This window comes from Tachysurus vachellii, chromosome 17, assembly GCF_030014155.1.
Source record: "Tachysurus vachellii isolate PV-2020 chromosome 17, HZAU_Pvac_v1, whole genome shotgun sequence".
Classification (NCBI taxonomy): Eukaryota; Metazoa; Chordata; class Actinopteri; order Siluriformes; family Bagridae; genus Tachysurus; species Tachysurus vachellii.
Genome location: NC_083476.1, coordinates 7,710,370 through 7,730,625, shown reverse-complemented (window position 1 = coordinate 7,730,625; position 20,256 = coordinate 7,710,370). Strand labels below are relative to the sequence as shown.

Genomic DNA, 20,256 nt, shown 5'->3' with positions numbered 1-20,256 from the left:
TATAAAAAGAATAAATAATAAATAATAACTGACTAGTGATAATCACACTGAAGGACATGAATCTGTCATGTCTTGATTCAGTTGATACATGAGACAAATGAGATCAATTAGAAACATTTGCCATGTACAGTATATGCCGTATTGTTTATTAATTATTTACCAAATTGAGATTGTTTATAATCATTATTACATTACATTCACCAGTCATTGGATATTATAAGCAATAACATTAGAATCCAAAAGACCACTACGAAGATTAACAACAAGGTTATTTGCTTTAATATAAGTAAAAAAAGTGTGTTCTTTTTATAAGTGTGTTCTTTTTGACTGAAAACATTAAAGATTGAAGATTACACATAATAATAAAATTCAGTATTAGAAGTTAGTTTTGAAGAAATGACAATTAACCATGTGTTTAATATTTTAATTCATGGCAAAATAACAGTTAAATAATAAAGCAAATGGTGTTTTTAACATGATATTTTATTTTCGTTAACAACCTTGAGGTTGATGTGCTTTTAAATTGCTTTAATGTCTGAACCAGAAGGACAAAAGCTATCACTACCTGTATCCTAATATTTTTCAGTTAATATGAATCAGTCTACGTGAATTGCTCCCCCTATGAGCATGAAATCATGTTGCTTTATACGTTTTTAAAGTGCTTTTAAATTGACTTTGGCAGGATCATCAAACGATACTGAGAGCATGGGCAGTAAAGGATTTCGCCCCAAACTGCCCCCTATATGTCCAGATCCTTAAACCTGAAAACAAGTTCCACGTCAAATTTGCGGGTGAGTGTTTTAATCCAATCTTAATTTTTCATCCCACTCTTGCTGCCTTATCTTTGAAATATCCCCTTGATTAAATCATTTCCACCATCTTTGCTCATTTAAATACGCTATGATTAAAATTTACAGGCAAATAATAAAGAAAATCTGGCAATACATTATATTGTATTGGAAGAATATAACATTTAATTTGTGATATTAAAGTAGTCAGCTTTTCTATATTCTGTATGCATGATAATGCGGTTTAGTTCATTTACTTTTATGAGTTTTTCGTTGATAAGCATCATTGCTGTACTTGCTACCAAGGTCAGACCGGGCTTCATAAAGACAGGATTGGTCTATGAGTTGTCTACCATTTTGTGTCTAAGTAGAGGGGTGTGTTTCCTGCTGTAGACCATGTGGTGTGTGAGGAGGAGTTTAAGTACGCGTTATTAGCTCTGAACTGCCTGTGTCCGGCCACGTCCACTCTCGTCACTCTGCTTGTCCACACATCCCGTGGACAGTAAGTAGCCCATTTTGTCAACAGTCATAATCTTTCTAACATTCAGAATTTATACTTTTTACATCTGTACACATGCACATTCATGCAGATATGCAGCTAAACATATTAAATCTGGGCAATGCATAAACCCATAAAGCTCTAGAGCATCTGTTAATGTTTATATGAACCATAAGAACAGGAGAATAATGTAATATCAGTGACATTAATGCTAGCATTGTTGGTAGCTGTCAACATTTTAGTAATGTGAACATTAACCAAAGCTCTTACCTTGTATCTGTTTGATTTTATGCACTATGATGTTGACATGCTTGGCTGATTGTATAATTGTATGAATGAGTAGGTGTACAGGTATTACAATTAATAATGGATAGTAAACATGTAATATTAAGTATAATAACAAGTTACTAATGTCTGTAGGGAAGGTCAGCAATCTCCTGAGGAGTGGCAGAGGATGTACGGCCGCTGTTCTGGGAATGAAGTCTATCACATCCGACTGAGTGACAGCATGTTCTTCAGAGAGTTTGAGAACAAGAGTTTTACCTATGCTGCATTCCATGCACACAAAAAGTGAGTATACACACACATACAAACACATACACACACACATACACATAAGCCCACAAACAGAAAGAAGACAAACAGAAATAAAAACTTGACACCACAGTGCCACATATACAACCGCAAATGTTTTTTCTTGGTGAAATCCTGTGATAACAAAAAACCCTTGATCAAGTCAAATCAAGTCAAGCAGCTTTATTGTCATTTAAAACATATACTGTACAGCTGGAACAGCATACAGTGAATCTAAACAACCTACCTTCAGAACCATGGTGTTACATAAAAGTACAGTGAACTACATGAGACTACACGGAAGTTAAATGATAGTTAATAGTTAATAGGCACTACACAAGACACTACAATACACTAGAACATCATTGGCCACAACTGGTGTGTGTGTGTGTGTGTGTGTGTGTGTGTGTGTGTAGGTATGGAGTTTGTTTGATAGGAATAAAGAGAGAAGATAATAAAATCATCCTGCTGAACCCTGGTCCTCGTCATCTTATGGCTGCTGGAGACACTTGCTACTACATCAACATCACTAAGGAAGAAAACTCTGCATTTACTGTCAGACAGGAAACACATCACAGCAAGAAACAGCAAAATAGTAACATTTTCAACAGCCCCTCTGAGCTCCCTGTGCACAGTATCATTGCTAGCATGGGTAAGATTCATGTTTTATGTAAATAATTTTCACATAATAGAACGTTGCCCAGGGTGTGAAAAATGGACATATGGATAAAGAAAAGATGGTAGTGGTGGTGATGGTGGTAATGAATGTGAGAATTGGTATATTTTAAAAGAAATTATGATTGTGTGTTTTGAAACCTTTTTAATAATGATATTTACCATCATAATGAATAATAGAAAAACACAATGACTAGAAATTCATTTTTTTTAGATTTTGTTGGAATTATGTGTCATTATTATCAACTGTGATATTATATGGAAACATACTTTGGAACAAGGAAAAAGGACAGAAAAAAAGAAATGTTTATTCTGACCTGCATTTTTAACCTAAATAAAAGTTAAAACCCTTTTCTGCTCTTTGTTTTAATTCTCAGTAGAGTAACCCATCAGATGTAAAAAAAAAAATGTGGTTTTGTATCGCCTAGGAACCGTTGCAATGGACTTTCAGAACACTAGCCCAACTGGAAACACAGCCAAACTGGCACCGCCCTCAGAGAATGGACCAGAAAGTCGCCGTACCAGCATCGCTCCTGTTCTGGAGGTTGCAGACTCTGCCTCCTTACTGCCATGTGACCTCCTCAGTGACCAGTCAGAAGATGAAACTGCACACTCAGATGAGGATGTTCCCTCTGTCTCTGAGTATGTGGCTTTTTCAGGAGATCGTAAGCTCAAGTTGTTCTCTGTGTGATTTTCACATGTTCTCCCAATATCATTGTGGTTCTCTTCGTGTCCTCTGGTTTCCTCTCACCCACCATAAATATGCTAAATTGGTGGATTGGCTACACCAAAGTGTCCCTAGGTGTGACTAACTGTATGAATATCTATGTGGTATGGACTGGTGTCCTATCCAAGGTGTATTCCTGCCTTGTGGCTTCTGCAACTCCCAGGAGAAAGTGTTTTTTTAGATGAATAATTGAAGGTTTTTAGTGGGTCCATTGTGAACATCCCCTCCCATCTCCTGAATTCATTCATTCATTCATTCATTCATCTTCTACCGCTTATCCGAATTACCTCGGGTCACGGGGAGCCTGTGCCTATCTCAGGCGTCATCGGGCATCAAGGCAGGATACACCCTGGACGGAGTGCCAACCCATCGCAGGGCACACACACACACACACACTCTCATTCACTCACGCACTCACACACTACGGACAATTTTCCAGAGATACCAATCAACCTACCATGCATGTCTTTGGACCGGGGGAGGAAACCGGAGTACCCGGAGGAAACCCCCGAGGCACGGGGAGAACATGCAAACTCCACACACACAAGGCGGAGGCGGGAATCGAACCCCGACCGTGGAGGTGTGAGGCAAACGTGCTAACCACTAAGCCACCGTGCCCCCCTCTCCTGCATTCATTAACTCAAAATAGTTCATCTACATGAATTCCCTAACCAGCCTTTGTGATATTCAAACTAACAAACCACAGTAACCAAATACATAATCCTCATTTTTGTTTGTAAAGGTACAAAAATCCCCAATATACAGCCAGGAGTAATGTACTTGTTTCTAAAGATTGTAACATACTTATGTCTAATGACTGCAGGTGTGTGAAGGGATATCCTCCCAACTCACCCTACATAGGCAGCTCACCAACACTGTGCCACCTCCTGCTCAATAAAGCCCCGTTCTGCTGCCTGCGTCTTGACCAGGTTAGCCACTGCTAACATTTTTCATTTTCTTTCATGATCACTTAATTCCTGACTACCCACATTGAAACCAAATTTAGCTCCAGTACTGTTGCTTAATATACCTTTTAGTGCTAACCATCATCAGAAGTCTTATTTATTTAAGAATTTCTTACTAATTGACCTTTTTAGGGTATAATGTTTTTAACTATAGGCAGAGATGGGGGACTCGAGTCATATTACTTGACTCGAGTCGGACTTAAGTCGCAAGTTTGAGACTTGAGACTTGCTTGACAAATATTAAAAAAAGACTCGACTTGACTTTGACTTGACATTCATGACTTGAGACTTGACTCGGACTTGAGTTAAATGACTCGAAATAACTTGTTTTTTGTTTTTGTTTTATCTTTTTTGTCTATTTTGTTTTTAAATCTGTTTTTAAACGCACACAAGAGCGTAATATAACCACGTGACACAGCAGGCAAGCAGAGGGAGCGCGCGCACTAACTAATAAACCTTAACAGTCGTGACGAAACATGGAAGGCGCTACACCAAAAATAATTAAGTTCGGGTACCGGGATTTTGTGCAAGATGAGAAGAGAAGAACAGCAGTATGCGACCACATCGCTCACAATTGAATGACAAAGTTCTATCAAATTAAATTTTTTGCAAGTGCAATGTAGTGTAAATGGTTGGTCACTGTTTATGTGGAAATGTCAGCTTTTTTGCAATAGCACTTATAATTGGTCTTCAGTGTTAGGCTTTGAGTGAAAAGCGTATGGATCGTTTATGGGGATGCACATATATATATATATATATATATATATATATATATATATATATATATATATATATATATATATAAAACAAATATAAATATAAAAAACTTCAGAGTTGCAAGCAGAGCCATATTCTTGTCTAGCATGCACACGCGCACACACACATTCAATTTAAAGGGATAGTTCACCCAAAAATAAAAAAAAAAATCTTTTATAATTTTCTCACCCTCATGATGTTACAAACCTGTATAAATTTCTTTGTTCTGATGAACACAGAGGAAGATATTTTAAGGAATGTTTATAACTAAACCATTCATGAGCCCCATTCACTTCCATAGTATTCTTTTTTTTTCACTATGGAAGTGAATGGGGCTTATGAATGGTTTGGTTACAAACAGTCCTCAAAATATCTACATGTGTGTTCATCAAAACAAAGAAATTTATACAGGTTTGTAACATAATGAGGGAAAGAAAAAGATAACAGAATTTTAATTTTTAGGTGAACTATCCCTTTAATTAATAAATTACACTCACTCCAATCATCTCTCTCTCTCTCTCTCTCTCTCTCTCTCTCTCTCTCTCCCTCTCTCTCTCTCTCTCTCTCTCTCCCCAATAGTTATAGTCACTTCAAGGTTTGTGGGATTCAATAATTTACGTTTTTTAGTTGACGTCATTGATTGTTGTTGTTATTCTGTTGTTAAAAAGGAAGGATCTAATTTAAGGATGTGTTCATGTCCCATTAAAAGGTGAATGCATGTTCAAAAAATGCCATTTGGTTGCATAGAAACCATTGTACTTTTTTATATATACTTTTCCATGGTCTTCTGCCATGTTTGAGGCATATTGAAACTTTTCATGCATTTATGTTGGCCTTATTTCAGTTACATTTACATCTTATTCTTTGTAGTTTTGATTTTTATTCATTTTTAGATTTTTATTGTATTTACAACTCACCTGTATGTGGACACCTTTTAAAAATAAATGAATATAATCATTTTTGTTGCAAAACTCTCATAGTCCATAAATACTGTAGATTTAACTTTGTTTAATATATACATTTAGTTAAACCATCAAACATCTGTATGAATTGCCAGTGACTTGCTTGACTCAAGCTACGACTTGACTTGACTTGCTTGACATAAAGCAATGACTTGACTTGACTTGACTTGACTTGACTCTCACAAAAAATGACTCAGACTTGCTTGAGACTTGAAGGTTAAGACTTGAGACTTACTTGTGACTTGCACATGTGTGACTTACTCCCACCTCTGACTATAGGTGTACCACAAGGTTGCATGCTTGGCATCTGTCTACATTAGCAACAATTCAGAGACAGTTGTACACACAAGGAAGCCTTAACTGGGCTCTTAAAGAGGTGTGTGATAATTATATTAATTGTAACTCTCTAAAACAAAAATATAGACTGTTCCTGACTCTTATGCTCAATAAGCAGCATGGGAAGTTATTTGCAAAGAGTACAATGCTGCCTGAAAACACATCTAAATTTGAAATGCAACTTAGAATTTGGCACTTTTTTGAAGATTACCCAATGTTTAGGTGAGCAACCAACAAAACGACTTGATTTTTGCCCATAGGCAGCACTCGTGGTCTTCATGGTGGTTTCTTCTTTTTAACACCAAATGCAGGTGCCGTGTTTTAAATCAACTGTAATTAGCTAAAGTCAGAGCTGAAATTCTTATCTATTGTCTCATTGTCTCAGAACATAAAACAGCTCAGTTTAAGTTTTCTGCCAGTGGAAAGATGATCATTCTTTTTTTAAGTGTTTTTGGTGTAATGGCAATCTGCATTTTTCTTTTTATTAACTGTTAACTTCTGCTATAATGTTCATGATACTAAGAAATAACATGTAACTGATTTGGGATTTTAAGGTAATAACATATCACACCTTTGATTATTTACCTATAATAGCATGTGAATTATTTTATTCCACAATTCTACAGATTATAGAAATATTTTATCTTGATACATTGATTTTTGTATTTGTACTGTTGCAGGCATGTGAGCATGTTAGCTTTGAGGAAGCTAAAGCATATGGCTTTAAAAACAAGCTCATCATCGTGTCAGCTGAGACAGCAGGAAACGGCCTATACAACTTCATTGTGCCTCTGAGAGCCTATTACAGACCCAGAAGAGAACTGAACCCAATCGTACTGCTACTTGAAAACCTGTGTGTACACACACACACACACATAATATATTCACTCACATACTCAAACATACAGAAATATACAAGATTACATACTGTAACAGGTGCACAGACAGATACACTATATGGCCAGAAGTTTGTGGACACCTCATCATCATAAACATATAATGTTAATATAATCTCCACTCTTATAGAAAGCTTTCCACTAGATGTGGGAGTTGGGATTTGTGTTCATTCAGCTACAAGAGCATTAGAGATTATACACTAATGTTTGGCCAGTCTAAGGCACACATGTACAATAATCATGCTGTCTAATCAGCATCTTGATATGCCACACTTGTGAGGTGGATGGATTATCTCGGCAAAGGAGAAGTGCTCATTAATATAGATTTAGACATATTTTGAACAATATTTGAGAGAAATAGGCTTTTTGTGTACATAGAAAATGTCTTAGATCTTTGAGTTCAGCTCATGAAAAATAGGGGCAAAAAGTGTCGCGTTAATAATTTTGTTCAGTGTATATAATATCTATCTATCTATCTATCTATCTATCTATCTATCTATCTATCTATCTATCTATCCATCTATCCATCTATCTACACACCATGCAGGCAAGAATATTATACCATGTCCCTATATAGTATACCATGCAGTGAAGAATATTGTGATGTGTGTGTGTCTCCTTTCATTTGTTTGGTTACAGAAGATATGGTTAGAGATCCAGTTTAGATAAATTCAAATATTGTTGAAGAGGTGTGACCTTTGTGTGTCTGTGTTTGAGTGAGTGTTTCCTTTTGGTCACAGATGTTAAGGAGGTTTGAGATCTGGTTTAGATAAATGCAAATATTGTTGTAGAGGTATGACCTTTCTGTGTGTATATGAGTCTGTGTGTCTGTGTGTGGGTGTAGGAAGAAAACTCTTTCATCGTAAACGCATCAGCAGCAGCACCATGCGCAGATTGCACAAAAGAACCAGAGATTTGCATTATATTTAAACCATACTTTGCCTTGAAATATACAGACGTATGTGTGTGTGTGTGTGTGTGTGTGTGTGTGGTGAGAGAGAGAGAGAGAGAGAGAGAGAGAGATAGAGAGAGAGAGTGATCAACTAAGAAAAGCAACAGAAAATTGAAAAAATAGTGAATGCCTTTGTGTGCCATACATTCTTAATTAATTTTAATACAAAGCATAACTAATTTCAATTTTTTTGTATGTAAATGGACTCTTCAATGTAATGAGTTACAGGTCTTACCTGTTGTGAAATATCTGAATAATTTCTATTATTCTAACTTGGCCCTGGGTGTAAATTCACATTGAAACAAGTACATTTAAGTCTCTGCTTTACTAAAAACCTTTTGAGCATTTGCCTTAATTATATATCACATTTTTCACCAGCTATGTGAATAAGGTCTGTCTTCTTCATCTTCAATTCACCAGTGACATTTTCAAGCTAGATTATGGTACAGTTGTCATTTTAAATTTGTCATTTTAACAGGACAACTTTAGGCTTCTGCTTTAGGCTTTTACCAAAAAAAAGCAGTAAAGCTAAACAGTGATGTCACACACACACACACACACACACACACACACACACACACACACACACACACAGTATCATACTATCTTTGTAAGAACCTTACATTGACAATTATTAATGCCTACAACTTTTGACACATTTTGGCTCTTATTTTTTCCCCATATTCTTTAAATAAAAGCATTTTTTTTCTCATGTGGACCTGAAAGTTTCCCTACAAGGTAAAAACAAGGTAAAATTTCTCCTTGCAGGGATTTGTGCTTGCAGGGATTTGTATACCAAAAATCATAATCAATATTTAGCTAATTCATACACAACCAATGTGCACATTATTTACTTACTTTGAAGGAGAATGCTGCATATGTCTCACCAGTGATGTGGTGACAGGAAATTCAGAGAAATATTCATTATGCTGACCTTGGGTCTACAAAATATATGGCATTTCTTCTGTGAACATCTGTGGGTAATTGTGGATGTCATTTCTTCTGTGCACATCTTTTGTTTTCTTTTTGTTGTAGGCCAGATGAGCATTTTCTGGAAGCCATTTCCTGTTTCCCAATGGTCTACTACATGGTTGGAACCATTGACAAGTAAGCATGGATTAAACTATTATTCTTTATGATTTTTTTCTCTCTCTGTATTTCCTTGTTACACTTCATTCAATGTCTTACTGTATTCCTAAACCAATACAAATACCTGTTCACTTTCAATCTAAATATTAGATCAAACTTGGAGCGTTCCAGTTCGGACAAAAAGAACAACAAATGGTTCATCAGCTATGTAAAATCAATAAGATCGGGTCCTAAAAAGCACCAAACAAGTGCACACAGCCTTGAGAGGCTGTAAGAGATACACGCTACTGGATCTTTTTAGACACATTTAACTGCCATTTTATTTTATATACAAAACACAAACACACACACCAAAGTAAATTCACACATGGCCAAAAGTATATATCTTTAGAAAGATGCTTTTAGATATAAGTGATTTCTACATTAAAATACTGTATTGTGTGGTCAATTTTTTTTTGATGCTCTACAGAGTATTGCTTTGACGTCAAAGTGTATTTAAGTAGTTTTTAAAGGCAGCTTTGCTTTACAGCATTTCTTTTCATGTCAAGACTTTTGTACAGTACCAATACAAACAAAACCATTTCTTCTCACCCAATATGGTCTTGCCATTTCTCACTTTTTGGCTAACTATCCTTAACACAAATCTATAGATTTAAAATGCTATATGCGTACTTGTGATTGCAATGTAATACATGCAAACATGTGATGACTTTTTAGCATGTTAAAATCTCATGGTGTCAAGAAACGGGGGTGTCTTAACATAAAATCTGATCAAGAGGAAAATCTGATTTGTGATCTGTGTGATTGACAGCTTGGACAACTTGTTACAGTGTGGGGTGTTGTATGCTGATAACCTGGTGGTGGTGGATAAAGAGAGCACAATGAGCGCTGAGGAGGATTACATGGCTGACGCTAAAACTATCGTCAATGTTCAGACCATGTTCAGGTGAATCAAAGCAGAAAATCTAATTATATGATGATGATGATGATGATGATGATGATGATGATAAAAAATAATTATAATAATAACAAAAACAAACTCTTTCTAGGTTGTTCCCCAGTCTCAGTATCATTACAGAGCTGACTCATCCGTCCAATATGCGCTTCATGCAATTCAGAGCAAAGGACAGCTACTCCCTTGCTCTATCCAGACTGGAGAAGGTGAGTAAAGGTTATTGGTCAGAGAATAAGGCCAAGCTGCAAGAAAAAACATACAGAATTTTCACTTGTGTTTACAGATTTGGAACCTTCTGAATGAACTGCAATGAAAATATTTTTCTTGTGTGTGTGTACTTTTCTATTTTTGCCTGTATGTGCATTTATTTTGGTGTTTGTGTGTGTGTACGTGTGTGCGTGCATGTGTGTGTGTGTCTTTAGAAGGAGCGTGATAAAGGCTCTAATCTGGCCTTCATGTTCCGCTTGCCATTTGCTGCTGGGCGAGTCTTCAGCATAAGCATGCTGGATACACTCCTCTACCAGGTCTGAGGTTTTATCAGTATACAGTGTTAATGTGTTTATGTGAGTGAACAAAAGAAATCTAATTACATATTTGCTTTTCTGATTTGTCTAATGCTTTCGTTTCACATACAGTGAGACAGCGCCATCTGTTAAATGACTTATTTCATGACCTCATGCTGTAACGTTTATTACATAATTATTACATCATTATTACTTGATAGCAAATAATTATTTTAATGAGCAAAGAAAGCACTTTATATAGATTACTAACAGTGAAAAAAGCATTTCCACTCTTAGTAAAGGTAATATAAAGAGTTTAATATCTTTTTATACACTTTTCGAGCTCTCTAGGATGTCAGTATGTTCAGTTTTATGTCCTGACACCTGTTTAATAGTTGGTTATGGAATGTTAAGGTAGAATTCTGCCATGTCGATGTCGATGATATGTCAGTAGGCAGAAATGACTTTCATGGATTGGATTGTTTCTAATGGATAATTATTTGCTGTCACTATTCAGCTATTTTTGTCGAATTTGTTTGTTAGTGTTTCGTGAAGGACTACATGATCTCGATTACACGTCTGCTGTTGGGGCTCGATACCACGCCCGGATCAGGATACCTGTGTGCTGTGAGTCTCAGTGTTTGTTTGGAAGTGTGAGGTTGTATTACATGTAAAGAATTAATAAATGAACTGAAAGGTATGAAGGTTTGAGAAATTAAAATGAAATTTAATTTATTTGAAACATGTATAAGGGGGGGCACGGTGGCTTAGTGGTTAGCACGTTCGCCTCACACCTCCAGGGTCGGGGTTCGATTCCCGCCTCCACCTTGTGTGTGTGGAGTTTGCATGTTCTCCCCGTGCCTCGGGGGTTTCCTCCGGGTACTCCGGTTTCCTCCCCCGGTCCAAAGACATGCATGGTAGGTTGATTGGCATCTCTGGAAAATTGTCCGTAGTGTGTGATTGCGTGAGTGAATGAGAGTGTGTGTGTGCCCTGCGATGGGTTGGCACTCCGTCCATGGTGTATCCTGCCTTGATGCCCGATGACGCCTGAGATAGGCACAGGCTCCCCGTGACCCGAGGTAGTTCGGATAAGCGGTAGAAAATGAGTGAGTGAATGAATGAATGAATGAAACATGTATAAAGTACATTAATTTGTGAATATACAGTATGTATAAGTTTTCATCATTGTTAATAGTATAGCTAAACAGTTTGATATCTTTCTATATCCTTTTTCAGTGTCTATGAATGCAACATATAAAACGTCCTGTCAACTCTACAGCATTCACCTGATTTGTTTGTAAAACCCTCATATTTATGCTGAAAATCTGTTTCAACTCCATTTTACTATGATAGATCGCATAAATAATAAGTAATAATACATTTGACTGTATTAATAATAAATATTACACTGATAATATATCATTCTAATGTTTGCATTTTTTCCTTGGTGTGTGTGTGTGCATGTATGCGTGCGTGCATGTGTATGTGTGTGTGCGTGCGTGTCCATTCAGATGCGTGTGCGTGAGTGTGACTTGTGGATCCGCACGTATGGAAGACTGTTCCAGAAGCTTTGCTCCACAAGCTCTGAGATCCCTTTTGGAATTTATCGCACTGAGTCCCACATGTTTCTGTCATCTAAGGTGAGGCGCAAACACATATAACACTGATATGTTTAACACACTTCTAAACAGATTCACGATGTGTGATATTGCAGAAGGTTTATTAAACACCATTTAATATTGTAGTCACTAAACCAAGCTAAATGTCAAACAGGGTTCCTTATCATTATTGTTTTACTGAAGTAAACCTGTTTTTATTGGGAAGACTACTGCATTTGTGTAAGCCACCTCTTTTCTGTCCAGAGATGATGCTCAATCACAAAGTCATTCTTTATTACAAGCACATCAGTGCATAATGAGTGAAAGCCTGTGTACTTTGTGCATTTGAGGATGATGCTGCTTTGGGGATCTCACCGAAAATGATTCACACCTGAACCAGAAGGTTTTTAACCAGAAAGTGTGTAAAAAGATCCATGGACTAACTGTTCTGTACACGTTTTTGTGGTGGAGTTATACACAGATTTTTTAAATTTTTTTATCTGCAATTATCAGAAGCAAGCAACCACACATGTGCACAGCTGAGAGGTAATAGTGTTCATGCACAGAAATAGGCAAAAAAAAGGAATAATCCCGAGGCAAGAGTTAGCAAATGATCTTAACAGAGAAAACCCAAACAGAGCAAGAAGGCTCAGAATTACACAATATTATAAAAAGAGGCAAAGTGCTTAAATGGCACAACAGAAGAGTTTAAAGTACAAACAGCCACTGTCCGGAAGACAAGTGAACAAAATTACACATGCTTTCAGAGTGGGACTGATGACATACTATCTTCCCCCCTGTTAATCACAGTAAAACTGGCCAATTGTGGGCATCTTTACCCTCATGTATGCGTAAAACCTCAGATGTTTTCCTCAGTGTTTTCCTCCAAGTGGCTGCCCTATGGTTGATTGTTTTTCTACTGTTTTTTTTTCAAGTCCCAATGTACAGGTAGCGCAGAAGGATGGGCAGACACCAAGGAGAAGGGGGAGGAGCCAAAAGTACTGATGCATAGTTCTTCAGGAACTGACCAATCAGAACCCTCCCTTTTGAGGAGGAAAAGCATGTACTGGACAAGGCGCCTGAGTAGACGAGCCATGAAGAGGAGCGACTCAATTTTCTCCAGCCAGACCAAACATGGGATGTCCCGACTCTCAGAGAGGGCGGAGTTAACTGAGCTTGTCAGAAATCGCATGCAGCACCTAGGCCTACACACAGGATTCAGTAAATACCTATTGAAAATGCCCACTACCAGTAATTGATTTTGTTTTATCAAACATTTTTACAAATAATAAAATTCCAAAAAACACTAATGCTAGTATGTGAGTTTGCGTTCTATGTCTAAACTAGTTCCTAGTTTCTAGTATTTGCACTTTGTTCTCTATCCACCGCTCTTCCCCATACTTCACTAAATTGTTCTCTTTTCTTTTTCTCATTTTTTTCCAATCTCTGTCTTCACTGCTGTATGATCCTCTCTTCAGAAGACGTGACCATCCTGACAGCAAGTGATGTCATGAACAGAGTCAATTTAGGTTACTTACAGGGTAAAAATTTCCAAACCTCATTTTAAATATTCTCCGCTGTTTTAATCGGAAAGTATTGGATTTCCACTGATTGTTTTAGCTTTTAAGAATCTTAGAAAGCAAATATGCACAAGAATACAGGTGTATCTTAGGTTCTATACCTGGATAAGCACCAGCAGCTCAATGTTTGTGTGTGTGTGTGTGCGTGTGAGTGCAACGAAATCTTTCAGCAAATATGGCATTTGGCACAGAATTGCAATAAACAAAGCTGGGCCAGTCTTAGGGTTAGCCTCAGCTTTGCCAGCATGCTGCCAAGTTGTCACCTTTTGCTCTTTAATTAATTACTAGCGCTCTCTAATGTCTAATGCACATTTATATTCTCAAGTAAGATGTTATTTACATTTATCATAGCTTCCTGATGGAGGGTTTCACACAGATCCAATGAGTATATTCTGCAGAAAGGGCATGGTGACACCCAGCTAGCAGCAGCGCCGTCATCATGGAACATCACTCCACTAAAAATGCTAAATCATATACATTCCTTGTAGAGTGACATATTTTGGTGTGCAGCTCATCTGTAGGCTTCTGTGTTTGGTGTCCACCACCCAGCGGGTCAGCTTCTGTTTTAACAAAGGAGCTCCACAAGTGTACGGTTCTCAAACTCATTATGCTAAACTAATCACTAACTGCATAGGCACATAAGAAGGAACCTTAATAGACTTAAGAGGTATTTTAAAAGTATAGAAGTAAGAATATAGAAATGAAAGAGTTATACATGTGATGTCTTATGTCTGTTGCAGGTGAGCTGAATGACCAGCAGAACTCTCTATCCTACGTGCTTGTTAATCCCGGCCCTGACACACCTATCCAGCTACACGATGTCGTGTAGGTAGCAAATACATTCACATAGCTGATGCTGGAATAATTACGCTTTCAAAATGGGACCTGAAGCTACTGAAAGCCATATTTAATAATGATAGAATAATATATCTTAAGTCTTGGATTTAGATGTGATGTGTATGGGTGGAGAAAAAGACGTTTTTTATGTTAGAACGTTTTATGGCTTTCTAGTACTTCATTGAGACATTTGATTTGGTTAACTGTTTAGCTGATGAAACAAATGTGATGTGCTTCTTTATGTTCTGGCAGGTTCCTGATCCGGCCTGATCCACTGGCTCATATTCCAGATGAGAACACATCCCGGACAAGTCAAAACTAAACCACATTTAACCGAAAAATCTTGCAGATGTGAACAAATGCCCTGAAATTATTTTTTAAAAGTTTAAGTTTGGAATTTACTGTAAATTTCTGAGTCATTACTGTGACACTTAGACAGAACTTCTCAGTCAAACCAACTCCAGCTGGTCCAACTGTTTGCTTAGTTTCAGATTCGGATCCACCTACATTTTATTATGTGATCATAAAGTCCTCTAGCCACGCAGCTTTATGACCTGTTCAGCTGTATGCAGTATAAATAAGTTTTCTTTTAGACATTTGAGTAAACAAATTAAAATATTTGCTCAACACATTATCAATAATGATGTAATATTAAAACAAATGATGCTCATTGTCGATAACATGTAGTGAAAGTCAGTGCCAGGACTCAGGAATAAATTTATTTTTGTAAATCCTTACACTCAAATTTCTGTCCAGGAATTTGTTGCATTTTGTTTGCTTGGCTAATCTGAAGCTCTATCACATCTGTCCTCTTTCTGAATGACTTGGAGATTCAGGACTACGTGTATAAGTAATTTCCAGTCTTCGCTGTGATGGACCTTGTAGGTTAGAAGGTTGCATCTCAAGATCTGTATTAAAACACAGAGTCACTGTGTGAGGTATAAAAACAACAACAAAAAAAGGTGGTATTCTGTTTTTACTACAGAAGGATGTTGTTTGGAAAGTCTTAGTGCTCTGGAAAATGGTTGCTTAGTTACAAAATGTCATGGATTTGTAAGAGTATTATTCTGTCTCATGGAAGATCACTAACAGATGTTTAGATTTTTTTTGTTTTTGTTTTTTAAATCCCAGTTGTTTCAGGAGGATAAGTTGGACTACATAAAATATTAATAATAGTTGTATCTCTTCTTTTTAAGCTTTGATTTAAAAATTAACGCGATACAAGAAATGTTTAAAAGCAGTAGAGATTATTAAACAATATTGTGCCTACCACTAAAACCAGATGTGCCAAATCTACACAATGCTGGCATAATTTCTAGCCCACTGGGTAAAAACTGAGTAGTGACAAGACACATTACAGATCTATTTAATCTTTCCAAATCCTTTGATAAACTGGTCTCCAAATGACTGTGCCTCTATTTCAGTGCTGCTTTTAAATCAACCTTGCCAGCTTCTCTTTTTGGAATTATTGCTACCACTTTAACAGCTGTTTCATTATTTTGTCAGCTTAAGTGAAGTTTATTAGATGACTAGCGGATGTCAATCAAATTTTCTCAGAAGATTGAAAGTGATAGTGGGATTAGCAGGAATTAGTGAACTGTGGTCTCAAATTCTGCAGAGAGTCTTTAAAATGAGAAAATGTATTAAATATATTTATATATACACTATATAGTTATATTTCCAGCATATTTCTATTGAAATTCCAAGTCTGAAATGTTTACCGTTGTAGTCTGATCAGTAGAGGGCGCCAATGAGTATATTTTCGAACAGAATTCAGGAACTTGTTACCTCATATTACTGCCTCTAGTATTAGTACAGAACTAAATATGCTATAATGATATTTTATATATCTCATTATAGCATATTTAGTTCATATTTCATATGTAGTATATATATATATATATATATATATATATATATATATATATATATATATACGTATATATATATATATATATATATATATATATCACATTTTTAATAACTGTTTTACTGTTTTATAAAGAATGGTTGCAATATAGCCAGGGTAATCTGATTACACTGATCAGTGTAAAAACTAACCATGATCCGTTCTGAGGATTTGTTACACATTCCATTTGCTGCTGGTGAAGATTTTACTTGAAGTTATTATAATTATTAACATTATTATTATTATTATTATTATTATTATTAGAGCTAGTATTAGTAGTAGTACTATTATTATTCACTATTCTTACTGACCAGCATCTATTTGTGGTATATATGAGCATTGAAAACCTTATTATTATGAAACGGGTAAATATTTAATTATTCTTTTATTTCTTAATTACTGTCTGTTCATGGATTTTTAAATGTACATTTAAATGTGTATTGTGCTATATATTAGCAATGTGGTGAGTTTGGCTAATGTAATTTATATCACATTTGTATTTGTAAAAGTTGCTTTTGTGTTGTGAGAATAGTCTTAGTAAGGTTACAGATAATCAATGTCAAGAACTGTGGTAAGTAATTGTTGTTGATTTCAGGTGAAACATGTTCATTTGCCCATTTCTAAATAGTGCCAGTACTGTCAAAAATATAAACTGTTAATAAAAATAGTTATAGCTAATAGTTGTTGATTATTCATTTCATATTTTTTACATAGGTTTTCCCTTAGAAATTTTTTGTTTGGCCTAAAAAAAAATGGAACAAACCGATTAACAGTGTTTATTTAGCACTGCCAGGTTTAGTAGATAAAATCATAAATGTTTTGTTTAAAAATCTGATTTATAAAGTGTCATTAGTTTAGAAATACATATAGTTTATGGTCTGTTAATAATATTATAGGAAAGTTTACTTATTACTTATTAATATTTGTCACTAATGTAAAAGTAAATTATAAATATAGCTCCAACCAGTGATCTTTAGGGTCAAGGCTGTCAGGCCACCAGTGGCCAGTTCTTGCCAAGATGCACAGAATAATAAGAGACCAGTGAAGAACATACTTATTAAGTTTTGTGAAATTTTCACAAGAATGCTAATCATTGGTAAATGTATGCATAAAGCTGATCGTCTGATGGTAACCATGTTCTTTAAGTAATTCGGTCATAATTAGAAAGCTGATTGAAGATAAGCAGAACACTGCAGTACACCAAATTACATCTCAATCAGGCATTCAGTTCCTGAGAAACAGCTATTTGAAGGATCCTTAACAAATTTTCAGTGTTGCACTATAGCGCCATCATCAGGCCAATTGAGCCCAATTGAGGAGTGTGAGAATAACTATTGGATTACAGCACAATGTGAAACCCTCATTATCTAATAATTTGCCCAGTGAACTTGAGAAAAAATATTATTGTATATTTTGCATTTAAAACTGATTTAATTGAGTAGTAAGAATGTTAATGTACGTCCTTTGAGATCCATTACTTTAAGATGAACTGAAGTTTGGATACTATTCCTTGTAGTAATATTGTTTTTTATTGGTTGTAAGTGGAATGTACACTAAAACATGTACAAATCACTGTTATAAATGAAGTAAGATTGAAGTAATGTTTAATACATGTATGTAGAGTAACATATCAAAAAACCAAATACTTCCATTTCCTTGTAATTTATTTAGTGTTAATTCATTTAAAAAAGGGATGGAGCGCAACAAAAAAACAAATTAATAAGAAAAACAAATATAAGCAATGGCAATGCCCACAGGACTCTGTCACTGTGTCTCAAACTGCAAACTTAAACCTAATTCAGCACTTAAAATCATTTACAGTGACTCGTTTTAAATGCCACACACACAAGTCCATAATAATGTGGCATAAACCTATGGACAGGTTGACAGATGAAGTTAGACGGGACTTTTCATGGACAATGATGTTTGCAGATGACATTGTGATCTGTAGTGAGAGTAGAGAGCAGGTGGAGGAACACCTGGAAAGGTGGAGGTCTGCTCTGGAAAGAAGAAGAATTCATCAGTCGTAGTGAGACAGAATACATGTGTATGAATGAGAAGGAGGGAAGTGAGAACAGTGAGGTCACAGGGGGCTGAGGTTAAGAAGCTGCAGGAGTTTAAGTATTTGGGGTCAACCATCCAGTGCGACGTGGGGTGTGGAAAAGAATTAAAGAGGCATGTGCAGGTGGGTTGGAGTGGGTGGAGAAAAGTGTCGGCAAGAATCAAAGGAAAGGTGTACAAGACAGTAGTGAGAGCAGCTATACTGTGTGGGTTAGAGACTGTAGCAATGAGGACAAGACATGAGGCTCAGATGGAGGTAGTAGTGATGAGGATGTTGAGGTTCTCTTTAGGCGTGACGAGGATGGACAGGATTAGGAAGGAGCACATCAGACGGACAGCTCAGGTTGGCTGTTTTGGGGACAAGGGCAGAGAGGATAGATTGAGATGGTTTGAACATGTACAGAGGAGGGAGGTGGTTATATTGGTAGAATGTTGAAGAATGTTGGAGATTGAGCTGCCAGCCAATAGGTCAAGAGGAAGGCCAAAGAGGAGACATATGGACATGAATTAATTGGTGCAAGAGTAGATGATGCAGAGGATAGATGAAGGTGGAAAGGTGGAAACTGAGGATTTTCTGTGGCGACTGCTAACCGGAAAAGCCGAAAGTAGAAGAAGAAGAAACCTATATAAACCTTTAAGGTTTATTGTTGCTTTAGTTATTTTTAGCCATGATAGATTATTGATTCAAGGTAATTTTATGACACATACCTTTCCATAACACTTGAAAAAATGAATCTGTATTTCACTGGTCTTTAAGATTCAGATGTGGATAAACATCACAGCTAAACCCACCCTAATTTAAGATCAGAGAACATACAAATAGCATACATAAATTATTTATTATGGTGTCATGATACTAGTTTTCCTGACAAATCTTATAAATGAAAGTCATGTTGTATGTAACATCAGTTGCATGTATCTACATACAAATGATGCCAGTTCATTAGTGGGAGACAAACTCTATTAATTACATGTTACTACATCCTACAATCAACATACAACTAAGACCAGTGCATTAGATGTACATAGTATGTTTTTTGTGAAGCAAATTTCTTATGCTAAAGTTTGGATTTTGTGGGAATTTGCTTGGAAACACAGAAAAGCTATTGTGGCACTGTGTTTGTGCTGATCATCAAGAGATACTTACATGGTCAAAGATGTGCTTGTAGAACATATTATTCCATTCTGGGAAGACATTACACTAGATTTTGGAGCATGGCTGTGGGGATTTGCCCATTCAGCCAGAAGAGCATTAGTGATATCACACACTGTCAAGAAAGTCAGAGGCCACAGTTTGCATTACAGTTAATTCCTAAGGTGTTCAGTGGGTTTGAGGTCAAGGCTCGAGTTGTTATACTCCAAACTCGTCAAACCATGTCTTCATGGAACACACTTTGTGCACAGGATCATAATCTTAAAAGAGGTTTGGTCCTCTTAGTTGGGATAAAGGGAAATTGTGGACATATGGATGGGATGGTCAGGTCTCCACAAACCTTTGGCCATATAATGTCACACCAAAACTTTAAACACACAAAAAAGTACAGCATAAAAAAATACATGATATTAGAAACAGCTTGTGACTCTAAAAACTTAAA

The 20,256-nt window shown here is 36.3% G+C and overlaps 1 protein-coding gene across 1 annotated transcript in view; it reads left to right on the top strand.

Annotated features, from left to right (window-relative positions):
- Window positions 1-16,487, top strand: part of kcnt1a (potassium sodium-activated channel subfamily T member 1a) — a 45,130-nt gene extending 28,643 nt beyond the window's left edge. The window contains exons 15-31 of the mRNA XM_060890761.1: window positions 683-791; window positions 1,182-1,290; window positions 1,708-1,857; window positions 2,277-2,512; window positions 2,964-3,177; window positions 4,086-4,191; window positions 6,962-7,134; window positions 9,165-9,236; window positions 10,030-10,164; window positions 10,268-10,379; window positions 10,596-10,697; window positions 11,220-11,303; window positions 12,188-12,316; window positions 13,210-13,495; window positions 13,753-13,815; window positions 14,595-14,679; window positions 14,944-16,487. Coding sequence (XP_060746744.1) covers window positions 683-791; window positions 1,182-1,290; window positions 1,708-1,857; window positions 2,277-2,512; window positions 2,964-3,177; window positions 4,086-4,191; window positions 6,962-7,134; window positions 9,165-9,236; window positions 10,030-10,164; window positions 10,268-10,379; window positions 10,596-10,697; window positions 11,220-11,303; window positions 12,188-12,316; window positions 13,210-13,495; window positions 13,753-13,815; window positions 14,595-14,679; window positions 14,944-15,013 — 2,235 coding nt within the window. The 3' untranslated portion in view covers window positions 15,014-16,487. The remainder of the gene's footprint in view (window positions 1-682; window positions 792-1,181; window positions 1,291-1,707; window positions 1,858-2,276; window positions 2,513-2,963; window positions 3,178-4,085; window positions 4,192-6,961; window positions 7,135-9,164; window positions 9,237-10,029; window positions 10,165-10,267; window positions 10,380-10,595; window positions 10,698-11,219; window positions 11,304-12,187; window positions 12,317-13,209; window positions 13,496-13,752; window positions 13,816-14,594; window positions 14,680-14,943) is intronic.
- The last annotated feature ends 3,769 nt before the right edge of the window (window positions 16,488-20,256 follow it).